At 35.7% G+C, this 20,658-nt stretch overlaps 1 protein-coding gene across 1 annotated transcript; it reads left to right on the forward strand.

Moving 5' to 3' along the window:
* The first annotated feature begins 290 nt into the window (after nucleotides 1-290).
* On the forward strand, nucleotides 291-12,967 carry LOC136802495 (serine/threonine-protein kinase LATS1-like). Its single transcript, XM_067059223.1, has 3 exons — nucleotides 291-800; nucleotides 8,163-10,466; nucleotides 10,837-12,967. Exons 1-3 carry the CDS (start codon nucleotides 357-359, stop codon nucleotides 11,371-11,373), a joined length of 3,285 nt encoding a protein of 1,094 aa, XP_066915324.1. The 5' UTR covers nucleotides 291-356; the 3' UTR covers nucleotides 11,374-12,967.
* The last annotated feature ends 7,691 nt before the right edge of the window (nucleotides 12,968-20,658 follow it).

Here is a 20,658-nt window from a genome sequence, read left to right on the forward strand (position 1 = left end):
AACAGAGTATTTTTGTATCATACTTCAAAGAAATATGTTTTGACTTTTTTATTTGATCGAATTTTATAAGATATGTAATTATTTTGGCTTATTTGTCTTAAAATTTATTTAATATTTTGGTCAGTAATTTGGATAATAAAGCACTTCAATGGAAGGAATTTTTTGTTGCGTTTGCTCTGCTCCTTGAAGGATTCTTGGTGATTTTGTACTTTTTAAATAATTTATGGGTGATCAAATGAACAGTTGATGGGATTTGCAGTTTGTTTAGTACCTAGAAAACCTATTGCGTCTGTGAAATTATCTTTCTTTCTTCTACAGGTAAAGTAACCCAGATGTAGTTTTTAGAAAAAAATACGATGAGTGATCAAGGTAAATCAAACATTAACAAACAACAACATTACATTCTTTCAAATCGTGGTGTTGTAAATAGAGATAATGGAGCCAGTAGTATGAACCGTTCCGGGCAATACCAAGGGAGCCAAAACCTTCAAAGTAATGATTTGGAGACAGCATTTGAGAAAAAACTTGGAATTTCTAACATGATGGCCCTTGCAGAAGCTTCAGCAGGCGATCGAAGATCTTATCCCAGAGTAGCTTCAACAAGTTCAAAGCATGCTTTTGCATTACAAAATATACGCAAAGATTTAGAAGATATGCCCCAACAACAAATGTCAAATTGGCAACATTCTTTTGACAATGAACTTTCAAAAAGTGATTACAGAAGCAATTCCTACACAGACCTTCATCAATCCCATAGGTCAACAGACTTATCAATATTGATGTCATATGGTTTGGATGAGGTTAGTTAGTTTTTTAATTAATTTTTGGTTGACTCGAGTTGAAAGTTTGATTGGTAGGACCCTCCTGGCGCTCTGGAAACGTCCGGAGCAAAAGTGCCATATTTTTCGTGCTCTGGAACACCGGAAGATTCCAAAGCACTTCATGTGTTCCGTAGCACGATTTTATTCTTTTATTATTCACGATATTATTCTGAGAAGTTGAATCTTACTCAAAAAATGATAGCAATAAAGCTCTGACGTCTAAAAGTGTGGGGACAGAGCATACCCAGACCCTTTTCTAAGTCCAGTAAGTCATTCCAGTACATTGAGATTGTCTTGAAAAATCTGTGTCTCACGAAGCCAAAATACCGTCAACTGCTCTAACTTGGGACTATCTGACAAAACATGGGACGACAATTCGGCCACCATTTCTCCGAACCTCCAAAGTCATTTGATTTGAGTTAATAAACAGCGTATTAAAAAATACACCATTTCTCTTTCGCACCGAGTAGGCTTTTAAATCGAAATATGAAAAAAATCTGTAGTGGAAAACACGCGAATGGTTGGAACGAAGAAGACCAAATTAGTGGCAAAACGATGTAGCCTTTGACGTCACTCGCGCGGCAAGTTACAGACTCGTTATTTGTTAATCCCATCAGGTGATAAGGTGGTTAGGCGCGTGCGTTCTCTAATTCTCCAATCGGCGTCCGGTCATTTTGAATGAAAACAAAAAAGTTAAAAAGGGTGTGGATCATGTTCAAAAATAGTGTGACATTTAGTGAACTCAAAAATATAGTATTTCTTGAATAACTTGAAAAATATTTCAAATATAACGTTGAAATTTTATATGATGATCGGTATTTACACAAAGAACATATTTTGATGAAAAAAATGGTAAAATGAGTAAAATGTGTGGTTCCAGGTCCAAATATGTCCAAATATGTATTTTGTCAGCCACCTCAAAGGAGGAAATGGTTTGTTTGAAAATGACACTTGAATCGGTAACTAGAGGTATCATATTATCTCAAAACAGATAAAAGTGCAACATTTTGAAACTGGTTGGTTTCAAAAAGCCACCAGTGTTGTCAGCCACATAAACGACTCATAGCTTATCTTGAAATATCTTGTAACCTAGTAAGCCACTTAATTTCGCTCCAAAACAATTGGAAAGGTTAATCATTCTACTTATCCTTGGTGAAAAAATAAACGGTTAGCCACCAAAAATACTCATTTTATTAACATAATTGTCAGCCAACTTTGAAAATGTCACAAAACAGGCCTTTATTTTTGAACACGATGTGTGCTATCAGTGAAAGTTATCATGACACATTATGACAGAAAGTATGATTGATAAACTTGGTGGTGTTATCAAAACAAATTTGTTGTCAAAGAGATTTAACATTAAGTGGACATACAGGCCAGATATCAACAGTCCCATCAGGCTAGCTCTAAAGCAGTTAGGGAAACCATCTAGGATCCTGCCATTCTATAAGCCAGCAAAAACTAAATGCCACTTGTAAACTTAAGTTTCTTACTATTTTCCATCAAAAACAACCAAAAATATTGCTACTTCCCAAAGCTGGAGACCGAAACAAATTATCTTCCAAGATTATGGCGCCCTTTTGGATCTATTGTTATGGCCATTTAAAATGATGGAAAGAGTTGCGGAAAGACGCAAAGGGGCGCCCGTTAGCTTCGAGGGTGGTAACGCCAAAACGCCCAATTTGATCTTCCAACAAAAGGCGAGTTAGTTACCGCGCGAGTTACGTCATACACTCCACCGCAGGGCACAACAAACGGTTTTTTTGAAGATTAAGAAGATAAGAAGATAAAAAATGTGCTGGATAATTTTTATTGTAACAGTTTGGTCAATCATTGCTGAAAGTTTGAAAAGCTTTTTCCGATGCAAAAAAAATTTTCAGCAAATTAAAAGCACAGTGTGCTTATATATTCTATGTTTGCTACATTGTCTAGGCTAAAAAAAGTGCGAAAAGACACAAACGTCATTTTTTTAATGAGTGTTGTTATGATTTTTTAGATCGCGGTTGCGTACAGGAACTCGCCAAATGTTCCTAACTGTAAAGCTCTAAAACAGCAACTAATAACATGAAAACAAGAATATGATTCTTCAATGGGAATCAAAACTATAAAGTGCAGTTACAAACATCAATATGTCAGATCCAGCAACATTAATAACAGCACTGTCATCATTGACAATGAAACAAAGGATTTTTTGTCAAGAGTCTTGAAAACATTCCAACAACTTCCATAGAAATGGTCTGTCACAGCTTAGTCTATTATTTTTAATGCAGTCTGAGGATTGAGCCGAGAACACTCGCAGAATGCTCACAGAACCCCTGCAAGCTCCTGTGCGAGTGAAAAACTTTATTCTGTCAATGATCTTCTCAAGCAAAGAGACGCGAAGCTATTCTAGAAGATTTACAATAGTGCTGCGGATCATTAGTGGATAGTTTTCAATTATCATTATTCCTTTATTTTCATTCCTAGAAATTTTGCAAAAAAAGGAAAAATACTATTTTTTCTGCTCTATTCACATACTGAATTTGAAAAATCTTCTATGTGGCAATTCTTTTGCAAACTTTAAAAAAACTAATTTTTGTTCCGCTTTTGCGGGACTTTAGCTTAAGTGCTTGCTTGCAGCATAGCGTACAAAGTCCAAATATGCGTTTCCCCTAATTTTTGTATGAAGAATTGAGTCTATACTGCCCATGTTTCAACCTATCGTCCCAAGTAGAGCAGTTGACGGTACAAAACTAACAGTCTTGGAAATCTTCTTTATTACTCACTTAACTTCTGATATCTAAACATGCAATTACATGGCTATCAAAATTGTAGAATTTTTTAAGGGCAGAATTACACGCTTATCACTGTTTGAATGAGTATTAAGCATGTACAGTATGTGGCCCTCAAAAAGTCGATCAAATTTAAAATTTCTCTAAAATCTAGAGGAAAAGACGTTTTACAAAGATTTTTGCTGCATGAAAAACTTTAACATCTCTACTTTATTTCCCAGAAGTTCCTTTTCAAAATTTTTAATTTCAACAATATATTCAATCCCTTAAAGATAGGTAGCTTTTTTCTAATGGCCCCCAAAACGGAGGTTTTCAAATTTAGCGATTTCTCAAGATATCTTTAAGATATGAATACAAAATTTTGACCATAGTTTTGAAATGTGATTTGGAGGGTTTTGGGCATAAATTTGTTTGTTAACATTTCTACAGTATACCCCTGGTTGTCAAAACGGAGGTTTGGGGCCCCCAAAACGTAGGCGTAGTTAAAATCAAATTATTAAGCCCAGTGGTAATAGGGGGAGAAACTATGAACATATTCGTGTTTTCCCTTAAATGTAAAGTTCATGATTTTTATAAAATATTTCAAGATTTTCGATGATGCAAAACTGTCCAAACTGAAAATTTAGAAATTTTCAAAATGACAATTTTGATTTAACAATGTCTTAATCAAGTTTCTGAAAACCAATCTGTTTTGAAAATAGTTCCATTCATGTATGGAATATGCTGTGAAAATTTTAGAAAAACAGCTTAACTGGAACTGAAAATATTAAGCTTTAAAGGTATTTTTCTCTTACATTTTGCAAAAAAATGACAGAATTTGCCGTTTTTGCTGATTCAGCAAAATTTTTTGTTATAAACTATTATTTCAAGCTAATAGGAATGGAATTCCAAGATTTTTAGCTTTTTTTATATTTAGAATTTTCGGTTATATCAATGCTGATTCTATGGCCCCAAAACACTGGTTGACCTTTAAGATGCTATATCTTTTACCCATCCTCTAAAGTCACAGATGTATCTGCATTTTCTGAAAGGCATTAGGTGTAGAAAGTTTCCTATACCCCATTTTCATAACTTATTTTCATTATTTAAGGAGGTACAGTGAGTTATACAGGGGGGGGGCACGCAGTTACTACAAGACAGTATGACACTTACTACCGTGGTGGTACTGTATTCAGAAGTTATGAAAACAGTTACTACACAGTGTAGTAACTGCTGTTTGGGGGTGGTGCCAAACACTAAAACTAGCACTTTTGGTGTAGTAAGTGCTTATATTTTAATTCTTTTTAAAGAACTTTCAAAATTTTTCACAAAAAATGAATTTTTTTGTGAAAAAATTCTTTGTTAAAAAAAATATTTTTGTTATAAATGGACGAAAAAAATTTGAAATTTTCTCAGGCCCAACTTTGAAATTATGCTTTCCGTAATTATCATTAAAATGTTCTCAACAGCTGTTAACCAAGTAAATTAAAAGAAAATCTAGCACAAAATGGTATTAAGTTGAAAAATAATCGCAATTTAGGGTAATTTGGAGTATGTTTTTGATGATATCACTCAAAAACAGGGGTGGTACCTGGAAATCTTTTCATAAAACAGTTACTACCAAGGTGTAGTAACTGCAAAGGGTGGTGGTCCTGAAAAAAAGTGTTGAAAAAGCACTTACTACACATCATGTCTTGTAGTAACTGCGTGCCCCCCCCCCTGAGTTATATGCAATTTTTACCTAATTTTGGTGTTAAAATATTTTCTTCAGATGCAAATATGTTATTTTGAAGCTGTCTCAAACTATCAAAAACATGCTCATTTTTAAGTATGACCATCATTCTTTCAAACAAAAATCGTCTAATTCTGATAAATCTACAGGTCAGAATTCTAATTTTAATGATGACCTACGTTTTGGGGGCTGTCTCCGTTTTGGGGGCCGTCTCCGTTTTGGGGGCCATATACTGTGTGTAATTGTATCCTATATTAACCAGTCTATAATTTTGAAAAAAACTTTATTTATTTGTGACCAGACTCCCCCCATTTGCTACAATCAATTTTTCCCAATCTATGATCAATGGATAACCAATCAGTTGATTGGACATTGATTGATTCTGATAATAGATAGGTAATCGAGCCTATTCTAAAATCCTGAGTATCAATTGATCATCGATTGGATTTTCATCAATTGGCTATCAATTGTGATCAATTGATCAGATTAGAGCCAATCGCAGGGGTCAAACTCTGCATAAAATCATAAAACATTGCTCCGAATGGGGTTCTAGGTCCCCCCTAAGTTTTAGGTCCCCCCACTTTTCAGTAAGGTTCAGGTCCCAGTTGAAAAGCAAAACATTTGAATAGCTTCGCAAAAATGGAATGTCTTCTTTTTGTGGTGTGTGTACCACCCCCTCTCGCACGCAGATAAAAATAAAACTGTAGAATATTTAAAAATAGAACATTAAAACCAAACAAAAAAATATTTTTACAATTTCTTTATTATTGTAATTAGCCCCCAGAACTTTAGTGCAGCCCCCCCCACTTTTTTAGCCCCCCCCCCTGAGTTTAAAAAATGAGACAGCTCCCACCCACTTTTAGGCCAACTTTAGATTTACACCCCCCCCAAATAAGTGGGGGTGGGGCGGAGTCATGTAAAATGGCATAAAATTTGACTTTAGTTCAGAATTAGCATAAAAAAGCATGAAATAAAATGCCTTGGCATAATGAGCATAAAATTTTAAATCTCTTACACAAATTTTGAGTTGAAAATAGCTCACTTTGGGCAATGATGTAAAAATAATAGATAACCAACTACCTCTAGAAGGCACTTCTCCCAAGAGAACAACCATTGTTTTCCTATTGAAATGAGCACTCCTTTAAATAGCTCTGTGTGCAGTGCGTGTTATGCTTTTAGCTAGATTTTGACACACTTTTTGACATCCACTGAATTGATAGAAAATTTGAATTGTTATTTACTGCAAATTTTGGATTTTTTTTCAAAAGATAAAGGTACCAATCTTTAGACAAATTGACTACGGATCGGCCTGATACCACTTAATCTTCATCTGGATAAATAAACGCTCATAAAATGATGTTATCTGAAAAATATATGTGTGATTTGAAGTGCGATATCTCACGAATGAAAAGTGCATGAAGGTTGCCTGATACAAAATAAACAGATGAATGTTTATAGAACAATAATATCTAATTAAAAAATTCCTTCTGTGAGGCTGCCTATAGGAAAATACACTTTTTCTAACCCAAATTTTGGAAAAGTATACATCACGTGATCGATTCTGTCCAATAGAAGGTTGCAAATGAAGCAAGTTTTTATTTAATTGCACTTTTTACGATGCAAAATGTCATTAATATTTTTACAACCATAACACGGATGTTTTTTGAGAATCAAGGGTAGTTGGTTATCTATTATTTTTACATCGTTGCTTTGGGTAATTCTAGAGGCATGTCATGGTGAGAGAAAGCCCTATCCCATATCCCATATTACTTTAGGTTCATGTTTTATTGCTTATTCAATACAATATCGGTTCACAGCCCTTTTTACATTCAAATTGTAATTAACCCCTTTGTTTTTTTCATACAAACTTTGAAATTTTCAAATTGTTCCAATTTCTCCTAATCCACTTTCAACCCTTTGTACTTTAGTTTGACACACATGAAGCTTAGCCCTAATTTATTTAACTTTTAATTTTGTAATGAGAAGGTTTTGAGGCAGGAGCAATCTCAACTGGGCTGGATTGTAAATGTGCAATAACACACAGGCGTAAATTTTAACTGTGTAATTGCACGGCTTGCGGCCTCAGGAGTTAGGTACAATTAAGAGGTTTCTCCAGACGGACTAAAAACCAATCAAGGAGCCTCCCAGCGCTCTGGAAACTTACAGAGTTTTCCGGAGTAGCTAAAAACACTATTTTTCTCTCAAGAAAGTTTCGGAGCTCTTCTAGTGCTATAAATATCGAAATATCGAAACTACCATGAGTCGGCTGATTTTTTTTAAATACGCACGTGCGCAGTTAGTTTTCACATGTGCTGATAACTTCCTCCGGAACACAGGAAGTGCAACAGAACGTTTCGGAGATTCTGGTGCAGACTAATCCCTGAAAATCGTGCTCCGGACTGCTCCGGAACATCGGAAGTGCGGAAGAAACTGTACATTTGTTCATTTCTATATTAAATGAGATCATAGTAAATCTGATACAACTAGTACTGGCTAGTACAAAATGAACAAAATCTTAGAAGTAAGACCACAAATTTTGGTTGCAAAAAAGTTTTTAACAAAGTAGTAGTAGTAAGTAATTCTGCGACCGCAGTCGGAGGCGACCCGAAGGCTCCTCTTTCAATAGCTATCTACTCGAAGGTAGGGGAGGGTGCCACTCTTTCTCCCTGGATTGCTCTGCTTACCCTTGATCCTTCTCTTAATTGCTGAGCATCAATCAGAGAGGCATCAAGTACGATTTTGAGAATTTTTGGTATGACCCGGCTGAGGTTTGAACCCACAACCTTGCGAATCATAGCCGGATGCTCTACCACTGTACTACGGTTGCTTCTAAAAGAATCTTTTCACTTTATTTTATAGAACTCGGCAAAAGAAGCTCTTTGCTTGTATCCAAATAAAAGCATTGACTATATCATCGATCTGCTGAAAAGGAACAATGTTTTTAACAACACACACCGTGCAACGCCAACTCAGAGACTGTTTGGAGTAACCCAGAATGGTCCAAGAAGTCAAAACATACCTATGACCAACGGTCGCTCTGCTTTACATAATAATGGACAACCAACAATGAGATACCAATCTGAAACCTTACGTTCCCATAATGCGAATGATGGAGTAGGCTTCCAAGTATCAGCACAATACCCTGAACGACCAATCTCTGGGAGCTATATGTCTGATGGAGACACCATTTCATTAGATTCCGGGATGAGTCAATCATCACGTTATTACGATAAACCGTCAGTTACGTTGAGACAAAAACCTGATCGTGCCTTAGCAAATCAACAACGACCATGGTCTGTTGAAATATTGCACAAAAACGTGATGGATGAAAGTAACAAGCGGAGTTACATGGAGGCCTACGCACATAAACCACCGCCACCCTATCCTGGGTCAACTAAGAACTCTTTAAATCGAATCTCAAGCCAAGAAGGTGAATTTCAAGCAGTAAAAAACACTCCAATCACAGTCATCTTTGATCAGGAAAATGAGAGAGTCAATGTTGTTGGAGGAATTCCAGATGGCTTTGAGAGTACCAACCCTTCATCTTCCTCTTCAGGTCAATCATCGCCACCCGCATCTCAGAAGCATCCACCGCCCTACAATTACCTTAAACAATATAACAACCCACCAAATGGTCAACAAAAATCTTCACATTCAAAACCTCCAGTAGTAGTGCAAGGTAACTTCAATACCAACAAGAAACCAACAGTCACCTATGCTATTCCTACGCCCAATGCTAGTAAATCTTCCGTGGATGAGAAATTTAAACCAATCTCAGAATCTTTAAAAAGTGATCGTGGTTCACCACCGCCGTACCCAGGCTCAAACTCGTCAACTACATCTAGCAATCGTGTTTCTCTGAATGTGGACGATCTTGAAAGCTCTGTCGGATACTACTCGACCCAATCATCTTCACAATCTGCAGCATCTTCTGTTAAAGATAATGATTCAACTTCAAGCACATCACCAGTTCCAGGGGATGATGTTGAGCGATCTTATTCACCGCTCCCAGTAATTCAATCCCTGACTTTGAACAGTAATTACGATAAGACAATGATTATTCACCAGAAAAACCAAATTGATTTTGATGAAGTGAGTACGGACGAAACAGATGAAGCTTTTTCCACAAGGTTAAAACATTATACCCCTCAAGCGTACAAGTTTTATATGGAACAGCATGTTGAAAACTTATTTAAACAACAAGAACAACGCAAAATACGGAGGCAACAGTTAGAGGCTGAAATGTCTCGAGTTAGACTACCTATTCAAGCACAGGAACAAATGAGAAAACTTCTAAATCAAAAGGAATCAAATTATATTCGTCTTAGACGTGCTAAAATGGACAAGTCAATGTTTACTAAAATAAAAGTTGTCGGAGTTGGTGCTTTTGGTGAAGTGAGTTTAGTCAGGAAAAAAGAAACTAATGCTTATTATGCCATGAAAACTTTGAGAAAGAGTGAAGTATTACGTCGAAACCAGGTTGCTCATGTCAAAGCAGAACGTGACATTCTTGCCGAAGCTGACAATGAATGGGTAGTCAAGCTTTATTATTCTTTCCAAAACCAGCAATATTTATACTTTGTGATGGATTACGTCCCAGGTGGTGATCTCATGGCTCTATTGATTAAGTTCGGAATTTTCAATGAACCCTTAGCTCGATTCTACATCTCTGAATTGGTACTGGCCATCGAGTCTGTTCATAAGCTTGGTTTTATTCACCGTGACATAAAGCCAGACAATATTTTAATCGATAAAAACGGACATATTAAACTGACTGATTTCGGACTTTGCACGGGCTTTCGTTGGACGCATGATTCAAAGTATTATCAGCCGGAACCGGAAGGAGGTGGTCATACACGGCAATATTCGATGGAACCAGAAGGGGGATGGGAATCGCTCATGGACGACACTAATTGTAATTGCAAAAACCATCGGATGCAATACGATCTCCTTAAACCGCTACAAAGACGTAAATTACGCCGTCATATGAGATGTCAAGCTCATTCGTTGGTCGGCACCCCAAATTACATCGCACCAGAAGTGTTGATGCGTATCCCTTATGGTCAACAATGTGATTGGTGGTCGGTTGGTGTCATCATGTACGAAATGTTAATCGGTCAGCCACCCTTCCTAGCACAATCTCCTGCTGAAACACAGTTTAAGGTGAAGATACTTGTTTCTCCACAGCTGTGAATTGAAAAATTATTTAGCTTCTGTTTTTCTTAGCTTCTGTTAGAAACTAGTGTCTACTCCTATATCAGGGTCGCACTATGCTTAGCATTCTATTGTTTTCAAACAATAAAGCTATTGTTTAGGTACCAAAAACTGAGCCTGTATATGCTTATAAACACTGCTCTTATAGAAAAAAAACATTTAGTTCTCGCTTCGGTGGTAATTGCCCTATCGTGTTTTAATGCTTTGACGTCATTCCAAAGATATGGAATAAACAAATATAATTTCAGGGACAAGGCCAATTGAAAAGGCTTGACAATTGAACAAAAACTGATAACAAACTTACAATCTTTGTTTACAGGTCATCAACTGGCGTCAAATTCTAAACATTCCAAGGAACCGATTGGAACCAGAAGCGGAAGATCTAATCAGGAAGCTGTGCTCTGATCCTAACGAACGAATTGGAAAAGATGACGCAGAACAAATCAAACTTCATCCATACTTCGATGGTGTTGACTTTCTAACCCTACATGCAGAGAAAGCACCTCATGTCCCAACAATAAAGAATGCAACTGATACATCGAATTTTGATCCCGTCCCCGAAGCTATGATCGAGGACGACTTTGAAGACCACGCAGAGAAAAACAACGTTAAAACAAACAAAGAAGGACCTGAGTATGCTTTCTACGAGTTCACGTTTCGACATTTCTTTGATGATGGCGGACTTGTTAATCCTAACCCTAATACTGAATTCGAGGTCTCTGAAACGAATGAGAATCCGAAACAAGCTAGCAAACGTGGTGCTGCGTCTGTTGGTAATAATTCAATGACTGTTCCTTCTAAAGTTTCCGCAAGTTCGTCCAGTACATCAGAAGAGAAAACACCGATATATGTATAAATTCGATTTCAATTTTGTTTGATTTTTCGTTTTCGTTAAACATTAGATTTTCCGGTTAGGTGGATTTTTGGAATGCAAATTGTGCAGTAGTTCTACAAATTTACACCACAAATGTTTTAAGTTAGTTTAGAACTTCAATCGCAAACTATTCTCAAGGGATAATAAAGGGTACTAAATAATTATTTGAGTAAATCTCTTGGAAATTGCATTTGCAAAAGTCGACTCGTCATAGTCCAAACGAATGGACGAATGTATGAACTTAAGGCTTGGGGACACAAGAAGATTTTTTCGCGTTGGTGCAATGCAACATGTTCTATCCTACCAACACAAGAAAAAATGTATGTGTCCCATGGTTTCTTTTTTGTTTCATGGGTTTCAGGGTGATGGGATGGAGCATGTTACATTGCACCAACGCGAAAAAGACTTCTCGTGTCCCCAAGCCTTTAAAGTAATTTAGGCCATTTTTTTCGATTATTCGAACTTAACTCAAACGGCCACTTAAGTGACCTTGCTAGTTATGTTATGAAATATCGACTCTATAGTTAATCGACATAAAACAATAGAAGTATTTTTCAGTGTACTACAGTGTGTCCCAAAAAAGTGAACAAATTTTTATGTTGAAAGTAAAATCCTCAAAACCCACTACCTGAACTACAATCAGTGACAAAATACTTGGCACAAAAGGGAAATTCACTGGGAAGTTTTGAAACCACAATCGATTTGCAAGTGCTCTAAAGTAGGTTTGAAGGGTAGAGTTTTAATGCTAGACTTAGGATAGATTAAGATTTTACTTTATATAAAATGTTTTCCCTTTTTTTGGGACACAGTGTATATATCTTGGAAATTCTACAGTGCCTCTATAAAAAAGTAAATAGCATTAAAGAAAAATCCTCAAATTTATGATCCATTTTACGTTTTCTTGAAAACCTACCTAATTGTTTTGGAATAAATTGCCGAATGAATTGACTGGTTCTAACGATAGATTAGATGTTAATTACCAAAAATATTTCAAGGATTTTTCTTTATATTCTATTACCTATACTGTCTGGTACTGTATTTCAGCGAGTTTATCGTAGGATATCGAGGGTGACGGTAAGTGAAGATGACTCAAAATAAAGTCGCTAATTGAGATACGGCTCTATATCACCTTTGCTCACCTAAACAGACGACGGTATTTTGGTGTTTTTACCGTCGTCGAGCAAAGTGGATGGTGATTTTGAGATGACATGTCAACTTTGCTTTATACCGTCTCCCTCGATTTTTCTCGAATACATAAACACGCTATTGTTATCTCTTCAGCTGCACTAATAGACCTAATACTATCGTACGCCATTCCAATTTAATATTTTTATTAAGATACTATTTTTCACTTATTCTACCGCCTGAAATTATTTTTTTAAAGTAAAAAATGTATGAGATAATTTATATTTTTGTATTTAAATTAAACTATGTATCTCTTTTAGTACTTTTAATGATTTTTTTGGTTTATTTTTTCATACCTTTTTATTCGAATTTTTGTCATTATTTTTTTTGTGAGAGGATCTGTAAATTTTTGGTGAATTGAGAGAGGAAAATAAAAAGGCTTTATCTATAATTTTTCATCGAATTTTTACTGATGTAATCAATTAAAAGAAAAGAAAAGCCCAAAAGATCAAATTATAGATGAAATCCAGAAAGATATTCAGGAGTGGATTATTATGGATTGAACAAAAAGAAAAACAAAAAGTTGAAATGATGAAGCTGAAAAATGGTAAAAAAAGGTTATATTACAGCAAGTCTTGTACTCAAACATACAAAGAACTACAGGCTTTTGAAGTTCAAAATTCTATGTCATCTGGAGTACGATTGACGTCAAATTTCCTATAAAACGTAACAGATTCCAAAGGATTTCGAAATATAAATCGCCATATCTTTTTGGACCTACACTTTTTTTTTTTATAACAACAATTTTATAAGAACAATGAGGCTCAAAAATGCCAAAAAATAAGAACAATTTAAGAACAATCCTGAGCCTGGAGTTGCTAAGTTTTAGGTAAAATAAGGGCCAAATTAATGAAATTAGGGTTCAAACCCAAAAATACCCCCAAATTTGCCCTAAAAATAAGAACAGGATAAGAACAATTTGAGGCTCGAAGTGCCAAAAAAATAAGAACAGCCGAGCCTCAACAAAAATTTACTGGTTCTTATAAAAAAAAAGTGTACCCCGGTGGGGTGGAGGTCCTATAAATTAACCTTTGTCCGTTCGTTCGTTCGTTCGTTATTAGCTTTCCTCGTGATTGGCTCATTAGTTTTTCTGATTTTTTGCACAAAGATGTATAACTATAAACCCTCGAATGTGACGGGGCCCGATTTTCGAAAAAAAGAATTTTTGGCCAAATTTGGGCCAAAAAACGGGTTTTTTGGACTTTAGGTCCATAAAAGTATCACTTGTTTGTGTGTTTGAGTATAGGACTTGTTGTAGTACACTTTTCTGAATCTCATGCTCAATCCGATGATAACAATCATTTTTGTTGAATTCGACTTTTAAAAAATCCTGCATTGTAACACGCATGCGTAATTTGTTTGTCGTTCTTTTAGACCACATGCAGTAAATTCCCGTGATAAACGAAGAGGAATGAATCCGTAAGGGTTGTACAGTCACTCGTTCTTTATGAAATTATCGTTCTTTTTGCTTTTTTTAGCCAGGGAGGGGCACTCCTATGGTCATATGGTCCGACCCACGGCATGTGCTGCCCTTAAGGGTAGGTAACTATTTCGAGACCTTCGAAATGCACTGTAAGGGTGTACATACTTATTTTGAAAGAGTGCACTACAAGGATCTTCTTTTAGCTGGATACACTACTACTAAGTAACGGGGAAGATAAGTACAGGTACATTTTTTGAAAAAATTTTGAAAATGAAAAAAAAAAATTTTTTCAAAAAATGTAGCTGTACTTATCTTCCCCGGTTATTAGTATTTTTTGAAAAGAATTTAAAAATGAAAAAATTAAAAAAAAAATTTTTGAAAAATTGTCAAAATTGAAAATTCCAAAAAATTCGAAGAAAATTATAAGTACATAAAATTTGATATTTTAAAATTGAGAATTTTAAAATTTTTGAAAAACTAAAAATAAAAGTGGTCAAAATAAAAAATCGCCCGCGCGACAAAAATGATCCGCGCGACCAAAATGATTTGCGCGATTTGAAAAAATGCTGAGTTGTCGAAAATTTGAAAGGAATGAACTTTCAAATTTTGTTGAATATTTTGATGATTTGAAAATTTGGAAAGTGGTCAAAAATTGAAAAGGGGAAATTCCCTGTAAAAGTTGTTATTAGTTGGAGGCTGTACTTATAATAAAAGATGACCACAAATTTATTTCACTCAACTACTACTAAAATAAATAAGATGAATGAAACGGTTAAAGAGTTACGTGAGTATGGAAGGTTCCTTGGAATTCGTGGTTTATGGAGGAAAAACAAGGAACAACTTCGAGAGCATTTATTTAATAGTGTTTTTAAAGAAGTTAATGAAAGAATGCTTCGAAGACCGGACATGGATCCAGCAAGAGCCTATATGGAAGCTGAATTGTCTTTACGATCAAAGAAGCTTACAAATCAGAAAACATGGACAAAGCTAAAAGATGAGGCTAAGAAAGTAGATGTTAATGTGAGTCGACGATCTAAAAAATCAGAAGTTGAACGTCAGATTATCGAAAAAGATAGTCAAAACTTGTTTAAAAGATATCGAAAAGTTCGCACGAAGAAGAGTTTCTTAGAAGAAGTTCAAGATCTTGTTGCTCATGTTGATCTTATTGAGGATGGTGAGATAGTAAAAAGAATTGAACTTAAAGGTAATTTAAACAATGTAAGCAGCAAGTTGATTATGAAAAAATTGATACCACACATTGAAATGCGGGTAAAGGTGATTTATTCGTTTACAGCAGATATTTATCGAGGCGCTGGTGAGGTTACAGAATATTATAAGACTCTTGAGAATCGCGGTTTATTTACAAGTGTTGAAGAGATTAGAAATTATATTGAGGAATGCGAACAAAAACGGTTAGATTTAGAAAACGAAGAAGTTTGGTCTAAAGCATACATGCCTGAAGAGCAAACAACAGATATAAAAGGTAATCACATGGGAAAGGTGATGTTTAAAAGTGTTCAAGTTAAGCTAGTTGCTTCAAATGAGCCTTTGATGGGGTGTGGGCCATTGCCAGAATGGTTAGCAAAGAAGCGATGTATTTATGCGATCGATAAATATGATGATAATCTTTGCGTTTGGAGGTGTTTAGCGATATATAAGCGTTTAGAAAGTGGTAGAACTAATCAGGTTGAAAAGCGAACATGTATAGCAGCTCTTGAATTAGCTAGAGACTATTATGGAGATCTAACTTTGACGAAGGAAACTGTTAGGGCAACAAAATTGATTGATTTTGAAGGTATTGCAAAGCATCATGATGTTAACATCATGCTTTATGAGCCAAAACAAAAAAAAGAGATTTGGCGGCTTGTTTATGGTAAATTTCAATATAAGAAAGATTTACCTACGATGAATATTGGTTTGTTAGACGGTCACTGTTTTTATATTAAAGATGTAAGTATTTTAGCGAAAAGATGGGAATGTAAAGGATGTAAGCAAGTTTTTAAACGGAGCGATCATTTACTGGAACATTTACAAAAGGATCGATGTAACGGAGGAAAAACGAAGGAAATATGTAAAGGAAAACAGTTTAGACGAATTTTTAGCGCTTCAGATAATGTGTTTTATGGAGGTGATACAGGGTTTAGTTATACAGCTTGTCAGTGGATTGAGGCTGAGAGTGAAAAGTTAGGAAAACACATTCATCACAAAATGTGCGGACATGGTGGAGAGACAGGTGATGGTTATGATTAAAGACGATGAAGGGGAAGAAAAGCCTGATTTTTATGTTGTAGATGGATATGAGCCAGAAACGAATACTGTGTATCAATATCACGGTTGTAAATGGCACGGTCATACATGTTTGGAAAATAGGACAAACAGACAGAAAAAAAGCTATTATTCTACAAAGGCTAGAGACTATCATATTGTAAATAGTGGCTATAACTTGGTAAAGGTTTGGGAATGTGAGAAACCAGAGTTGAGTAACAAGTTTTTTGAGTGGAAATTTACTCCTTATCCACATTTTATTGTGTATGATTTTGAAGCACGAGTTTTACCTGAAAATATTCGACCTACAGAAGACCTAACCTATATCCACAAGCAAGTAGCAGTTAGCGTTGCAATTCACGACAGTTTGAGTGAAGAACCAGTGTATCTTGAAGATGCAGATCCAAAAGAATTGACGCGACGATTTATGGAAGTTTTATATCAGAAACAAGAAGCTATTGTAGAGGACGTTGAAAAGATTTATCCTCGTCCTAGCGACTTTAAGATGTTACCTAAAAAAGCTAGGAGTCGTTGGAATGAGTGGGTAAATCAGGTTCCAGTGTATGGGTTTAATAGCGGAAAATATGATTTGAATTTGATCAAAGAGCATTTAGTAAGCGGCGCTAGTGAGGATGAAACAATTAAAGTTGCGAAAAAGGACAACAGTTATATGTTTTTAATTTCGAGTAAGTTAAAATTTTTGGATGTAAGGAATTATATTGCCCCAGGTCAAAATCTTGATATGTGGTGTAAATCCATGGCTTGTGTTGTGAAAAAATTAGTGTTTCCTTACGAATGGTTAGATCATTATGATAAACTGGAAAGATCATGTACTGAGATAGTTTGGCAAGATTTTAAGAACCGACTGTCTGGCGGTGATGATGAAAAGGCAAAAGCGGATTATGACACATTTGTAAGTGAATATATTGAAAAGAGAGGTTTAGTGACAATGCGTGAAGTTCTCCGAGAATATAATATTGCGGATGTTGTACCGTTTGTAGAGGCTGTTGAAAAGACTAGGAAGCTATATTATCCTGATAAAATTGACATGTTGAAAGATGTTGTTAGTATACCCGGACTTTCTATGAGATATGCGCTTAACAAAGCTTTATCTGAGAAAAAGTCTTTGAATTTATATGCGCCTGGTGGTTTATGTGAAAAATGTCGCGTTGTTGAGGAAGATCTTAGATCTTGCGATTGTTTTGGATCTATTAAATCTGGAGCATTTTGTGAAGACTGCTTAGCTGATAAGGAAAGATTGAAAAAATGTAAATGTGATGAAAATACAGTCTATAATTTGTTGAAGACTGGCATGGTAGGTGGGCCTTCCAGTGGCGTAGCCAGGATTTTCAAGGGGTGTCGCAAATTTCAATTTTCAAATGGGCGGATGGAGGGCGGTTGTTAATTTCATTAGGGCGGTGTTAAAATATAACGCCCAAATACTTCCAAACAACCGGGGGACGTTATGGGCTGCAGATCCCAATACCTGTGAACCCCAAACACAGGCCACGTTGCACGTGGTTAACCGGCAACTCACCATTAGACGAGTTTACATTTGATCGAAAATATTCAAAGAGTGAGTGTCTCGTTCGTAATAATAGCTTGCGGTTTCTAAAAGAATGATATTGCCCTTTGGGAAATTCCTTTTGTCCTAGGGAAATTCCCGGACGAAACTAAAATAGTACCGCTATATATTACTCTTTCTCATATGTACTATTAGCCTAGAAATCTAAGCTAGTTTGATTCAGTCACTTGGATAAATCTGATGGTTAAGTTGTGACTGAATAACTAGCTTAGGGACAGTAAATTGGTAGCTTATCAACTGACAAAAATATGAAATCACATCACACACAGAACATAATATCAAAACATTATTTAGAACTTTTTTATTTTGTCTTTTTTTCTATCTTCTGATTGGCTCTTATTGTAAGATTAGATAAACAAACTCTCCGTCTTACAGTTTATGCGCTCCTTTTGTAAAATATAAAATGAAATTCTATTGTAAAGTGTGCCGATGGAGAGTGAATGAAAAATTTGTTCATTTTTTTCAAAAAGTTATGTTCGTGTTATATGGAAAAGTCGGTTAGTGTAAAACGCAGGTCACAGGTCACAGGTCGCAGGTCACAGGTCACAGGTCAGTGATGACAGGTTAACTCTAATCAATGTCATTGCAGAGGAAAATGTTTGGAAAACACAAAGAATTATCAAAAACATAATTATCAAGCAATTTCATCCATATAAAACCATTTCAAACATCAAAATTTAACCATGTGCTTTTATCGATCTTTCGCAGTTTGCGCCGTGTATAACGCAGACCAGAAAATATTTGAAACCATATTATACGTATAACAGGTATATACATATTGTAATGTCTGTAATGTTATATGATGGTTACATACATATAATAAAACACATCGCTCTAAAACTACCTTCTCAGAGAACTCACGAGCTTCTGATTGGTGTAATTTTATATCCAGCCATATTGTTATCATCACATTCGGTATGCTAAATATTTTTGGTGTTTTTCTCTTGTAAGACATGATATTTTGTGATTCTGTCAATATTTTTGTCAAAAATTGTCATTAAGACATTAAAATAATAACTGAATAATTAATTAGTTCCATCCTTCTAAAACCACTCTCTTAGGGACCTTGCAAGCTTCTGTTTGGTGCCATTTTTTATCCATTCACACCATCCACATCACATTTTGTATAATAAATATTTTTCGTGCTTTTGTCTTATTAGGCATCATATTTTATGATTTTGTCATTATTTTTGTAAGTAAGTGTCACTAGGTTGTTATTCTATTCAATTGTCATTTTATAATATCTAAATAACATGTATTACCTTTTTTGTAATTTAATGCGTTATGTATTGATGTTATGTTATGTATATGTTATGATCTTATTATCTTTTTTCCGGTCTGCACTTTGTTGACCTGTGACCTGTGACCTGTGACCTGCGACCTGTGACCTGTGACCTGCGTTTTACACTAACCGTGGAAAAGTCAACAAGAGACAAATTCGTTTATTGAGTGATAATTTTGTGATTTGACATAAAAGTATTTTTTATGATTTTTACAAAGCTCGTCATAAAAATAACCTTCAACAAAAGAAATAAAAATTACTTTAGACTAGCAGGCTAAAATACCGTATACAAAACAATGTAATCAATCCCCCAAAAAATAACATTTTCTTGAGTCTTGATCTCGTATAGCTGTCACTGAAAAAAAGCACCGACAATTTTACGTTCTTCGAAAACGAAAGATGTCATTGTCTGTAAAATCGAGCATAAAGTCTCAAATTCATAAAACAACAAGAAACCACAACCAGTCAAAAACCAAGAACTGTCTATCATCTATCCATTACAGTATAATACAATATCATTTCATGCAATCCAATCAGAATACAGAACTACAGCATAGGATCTGTACAAGGGGGCTACAAGTACTCTCTCTTATATATTGCCACAAACGATAGTCAATGTTCAATCACAAATCTTTACTTTATTATTTGCCATTCTGGAAACAAGCAACTTTTGCTGTCTTTACGACGAATAATAGCATTCTTTTTTCTTCATCAGTTCAATTCTTCCCAAAAACAAGAGAAGCACTATCAGGTCGGGATCAGGTCTTGAAAAATTTTTCTGATACAGTATTGCAAATATATCTTTCGGCTCTCTCATGGTAATAGTCTCACATCATAATATAATCGAAGAAAGATCTTGCATTCAATGAGTCTTTTCCTCTTCTACTCGTTTTCTGATAAAAAAATAATTATAATTTACGGTCACCGACGAGACCTCTTTTGTTCTGCTAACAATTTAACAAAGAGGATAACAATAAATATTAAAGTCGGTAGCCGTGTCATTGTTTTTGTGCAGACGATGAAGGCCAAAGTGAAGAAAAATTTCTTATTTTACGGTCCCGGAGCTGTCTTCATTTCTACCGAGCTCTACTAAGCTAAGGAATCGCAATACTGAATTTTGATTCGGTACCGTAGATTTATTAAAATCTAAATATCTCCGCCAATTTAAAACATCGCCGCCAATTGAAAACCGCCCATTGAAGGCGACGTGATTTTCTAAAAAAGCCGCAAGCCGCGCGTGTCCGTACAAGCGCTAGTCGCCGCGTGTCGTCCTCTTACCAGCGCTTTTTATTTCTTGTCTTTCAAAAACTTTTGTTTGTCAAAAAAGGGTGTCGCTGAGTCTTCAGGAGCGACACCCTAGTGACGCCACTGCTAGACTGGCACGCCAGTCGGGCTGGAACGGTATCACGCGGGAAAAGTGAGCGTAGGAGTTAGGTAAGCGTAGGAAGAAATTTTGTCGGCGGCGAGGGCTGAAAGCCCGACTGGAGCGAAACCCCAGGAAGGAAAAAACGGCTAAGCTGAAGCCCC

Source organism: Clytia hemisphaerica, unplaced genomic scaffold, assembly GCF_902728285.1.
Source record: "Clytia hemisphaerica strain Z4C2 unplaced genomic scaffold, Clytia hemisphaerica genome assembly, whole genome shotgun sequence".
Taxonomy (NCBI): Eukaryota; Metazoa; Cnidaria; class Hydrozoa; order Leptothecata; family Clytiidae; genus Clytia; species Clytia hemisphaerica.